This window comes from Cajanus cajan, chromosome 4 (assembly GCF_000230855.2).
Source record: "Cajanus cajan strain Asha chromosome 4, NIPB_CcT2T_4, whole genome shotgun sequence".
NCBI classification, from domain to species: domain Eukaryota; kingdom Viridiplantae; phylum Streptophyta; class Magnoliopsida; order Fabales; family Fabaceae; genus Cajanus; species Cajanus cajan.
The window spans coordinates 26205205-26208580 of NC_138520.1; the positions used below are offsets into that span (position 1 = coordinate 26205205).

Below are 3376 nucleotides of genomic sequence, written 5' to 3' on the forward strand. Positions count from 1 at the left end.
TTGGGTGTTTGCTTTCTTTTACACGTCCCTCATCAAGCTCTCTCTGTCTTGTCTCGTTCTCTCAATCTCCTTTTCTTGTTCATCTTTCTCTGAATCTTCTCTGCATTCGTCTTTCACATTGATAAAAGAATATGGGAGAGCATCTTATTTGCCCTAGACATGGTTCTCCCATGTTCGTTTTTCCTGTTTTTGATTATGTTTCTCCCAAGTGTGTTGGTGTTAAGGTTCATACAAAAACCGTCGCCGGTAGTGAAGTGCCCAAGATTTTTCTTGAGTTTTCGAATCTGCCGGAAGGGGAACCAGAGCGATCGAAGAAGCTTCTGAATTCTATCGATCAAGTTGAGGAAGTGGTGCTAAATGAGTTGCAGAAACTGCAGAACACTCCAAGTGCCAAGAATGCGCAGAGGGTAAAGCGAGTGCGTAGTTTAATGTCTATGAGGTGATTTTTCTGCAGGGTTTGGATTTGGACAGTGATCAAGATTTAATTTGCGCTCTTTATATCTATAACTATTCCATTATAGACGGTCATGCATTCCCTCTTGTTATTTTTTTTTTATCAATTAGCATGCATTCTTGAACGGTTTTGGGTGGATATTCACAGGAGAATGTTCATTGCAGAGTTCATGCATTGTAGGGATATCATGTTAATATTGTAGATAGTTTGCATGCCATCTTCTTATTTTCATCATCCTTTGATGGTTTTTGCATGGTATCATAGAGTAGTCATATCGTATGAAGAAGTAGTCATAAGGGTGTATTTCAAAGGAAATTATCATGCATGGGGTATTATTCCAATTCCATCAATTCTTGTTGACTTTTGAAGGCTATCGAACAAGTTATGGATGAAAAGCTTGGAGGAACGGTAAGTGGTAAAAAGTGTGGTGCTTCCTCGTGTCGTTATTCATTCTGGATATATAGTTATTATGCGGTAATTACTTTGAACATATTTGTTTCGAATACTTCCATTATCAACTTTACACTTTTCGTGCTTAAGATGTCCTTTGTCAAAACAAATTGTTGGAAGGTGTTCTCAGGAAATTTTAATGGATTAAAGCTGGAAGATGGTGAAAGACTTGGTGCGAGAAGTGTTTCATGAGGTTATTTTTTGCAAGCTGAGGTCTAATACAATACATTTTTTAAATTTTACTGATTTAGATTTGGAAGATGGCAGAGGATGTCGCGGGTCAGGTTTGTTATTTATTAATTTCTTTCCTTTTAATTAAATATATATTAATGTAACCCTCTTTCTGCATAAGATTCCAAAGATAGATTGTCTTCCCCATATCGGCTTGCTTTAATCTTGTCCAAGAGGTGCTCAACATTGTCAAATGACAAAAGCATGGCAACAATTATTCCTTATATATGTTAATCCATGATTTGTAAATGACATTGACATGGGGGATCTATAAATAAATTGAATTAGGATGACTACCCAATGGATGATGATCAGTTTGAGAGGCTGAAGAAAGACTCACTTGCATTTTTCATGTTGGCAACGTAAGAATTATGCATTAGAAGGTTTGAAAGTCATTTAGTTCTTTTGAAATCTATGTTGTATTTGATGCATTTCAACCTGGCATGGTAGATATGGAGATAGAGACCCAACCGACAATGCCGCAAGATTCTCCAAATGGTATACTGAGGTTTGTGGTATTACATCATTCTTCTCAGACAGTCATAAATTTAATGTCTTTATCTCTATCAAATAGCTCTACTTAAAAGGATTCTAAACCACACATTCTAAATCCTATGAAATGAGGCAATTTTCTTGTTTGAATTCTAGAAAGCGCTTGAAGGAAAACGACTACAAGTGTTCTGTCAAGGTGGTCAACTGTTTAGAGTATCAGGAGCATATGGATGAAAACTTCAGAGCAAGATTTCTAAATTAGTTCAGCCTTAAGAAGGGTGGTGAGTGCTTTTGTTGATGCATTAATTGATGATACTGCAAGCTTAGCAAAAGCCCTAGTGAGCATGTTATTATACACTAGATAATTGTTTTAGTCAAATGGTACTGTTAACTCAAATCAGTCTACATGAATTTTCTGTTCTAGAATATCAGAGGCATTGCCGCCAAAAAGTCTCAAAATGCCCTGAAATCCTTGTGTCTTAAACATAAGCCTTCGTTTCTCTTTATTGCTGAACCAATGACTAACTTTGCTAACATCTCACTTTTCCTATGGCAGGAACTAAATATGAAATTATTTACAGAGAACACAACTCATCCCAAAAGCTCTATTTGGTGTTTATGCACTAAAACATCAATCCTTCTGTTATCTCTATTACTGACTAGTTTATAGTTGTTTCTGTCAAAACTGGTATGCACAATACTAATGCTGCAGCTCAGATTATAGGCATAGAAGGGTTCTATGGTCAGACCTAGCTTCTCTTATTGCTGTCAGCCAAGGGAGCTGGATTTGCCTAATGAAAAAATGCATGGGGGGTCGGCAGCTTTTACGCTCTCACTAACTACAGCAAACTCAGCCAGTCTACCTCCACATTGTCATTCAGCATATGCAACACAAAATGGGCTTTAGGAAGTAGCCATTTTAGATAATATAAAGTAATATACTTTTGTATGAATTGGACAAGATTCTATAACTTGGAACAAGTACAGCTGCAATGTAACATGCCATTTATTTCACTCTAGAAATCATTTGTCATCATAATGTATTCTACATTTCTACTAACTTTTAGATAGACACCTAATATATATACTTCCATTCAAGGAGCTAGTAGTGTTTTATTTTAAACAAAAAGAAAAGCATCGAAGCAGTATTATTATTATGTAACTAAGAGAGTATAAGCTTTGGCATGGTGTAAGGTTGCATATGTCAAAACCCTGAAACCCACAATAATAGGAGTTTAAAGAAGGCCATATATTCTAAACTGTATAACAACACCAAACCCTCAATAGAAACCTCACAACCTTGCCCTATAACCCATCAGCATAAACGGGTGTCGCATTTTGTGGTTTTTCCCCCAACGCACGGTCTTGCCCTATAACCCACGAATGCTGCACAAGTCTCGCCATGCATAAGATGTTTGACGGAGGGACAGGGAACAAACCTCTTGCAGCAATTGAAGTCACTATTGATGAACCTCTTGCAGCAATTCGAGAAGGAGAACGAGATTCATGAAGCCTTGTAATGGAGGTTGAGAGTTAGGTTAGAATGAAGTCGGGGTAAAGGAAGAGCAAAGGTAAAAAGAAATTGTACCCGTGCGACCCCCTTTTTCATCCGTGGGTAAGTTAATTTTAAAATTATATTTTTAACTTTTTAAAATATTACTAACTGAAAGATTAATTTTGTTATGAAATTATTTATCCATGACAATATCTAGAGGTAAATTATTATAGGAAACACGTGCCAACTTTTCT

General features: G+C 36.6%; 1 protein-coding gene across 9 annotated transcripts; it reads left to right on the forward strand.

Moving 5' to 3' along the window:
- Positions 1-2725, forward strand: LOC109792227 (NADPH--cytochrome P450 reductase 1). Of its 9 annotated transcripts, none has more exons than XR_014433030.1 (6): positions 1-407; positions 824-928; positions 1025-1497; positions 1586-1643; positions 1784-1908; positions 2184-2725. XR_014433030.1 is itself a non-coding variant. In XM_083072439.1 (5 exons), the coding sequence occupies exons 1-4, from the start codon at positions 1165-1167 to the stop codon at positions 1859-1861; spliced, it is 234 nt and encodes a 77-aa protein (XP_082928565.1). In that variant the 5' UTR covers positions 6-1164; the 3' UTR covers positions 1862-1908; positions 2184-2725. The 9 variants fall into 9 exon arrangements, 2 of the variants coding, with proteins under 2 accessions (XP_082928566.1, XP_082928565.1); XR_014433031.1 differs by having other exon boundaries at positions 1035-1497; XR_014433027.1 differs by having other exon boundaries at positions 5-407; positions 824-1188; positions 1424-1497.
- The last annotated feature ends 651 nt before the right edge of the window (positions 2726-3376 follow it).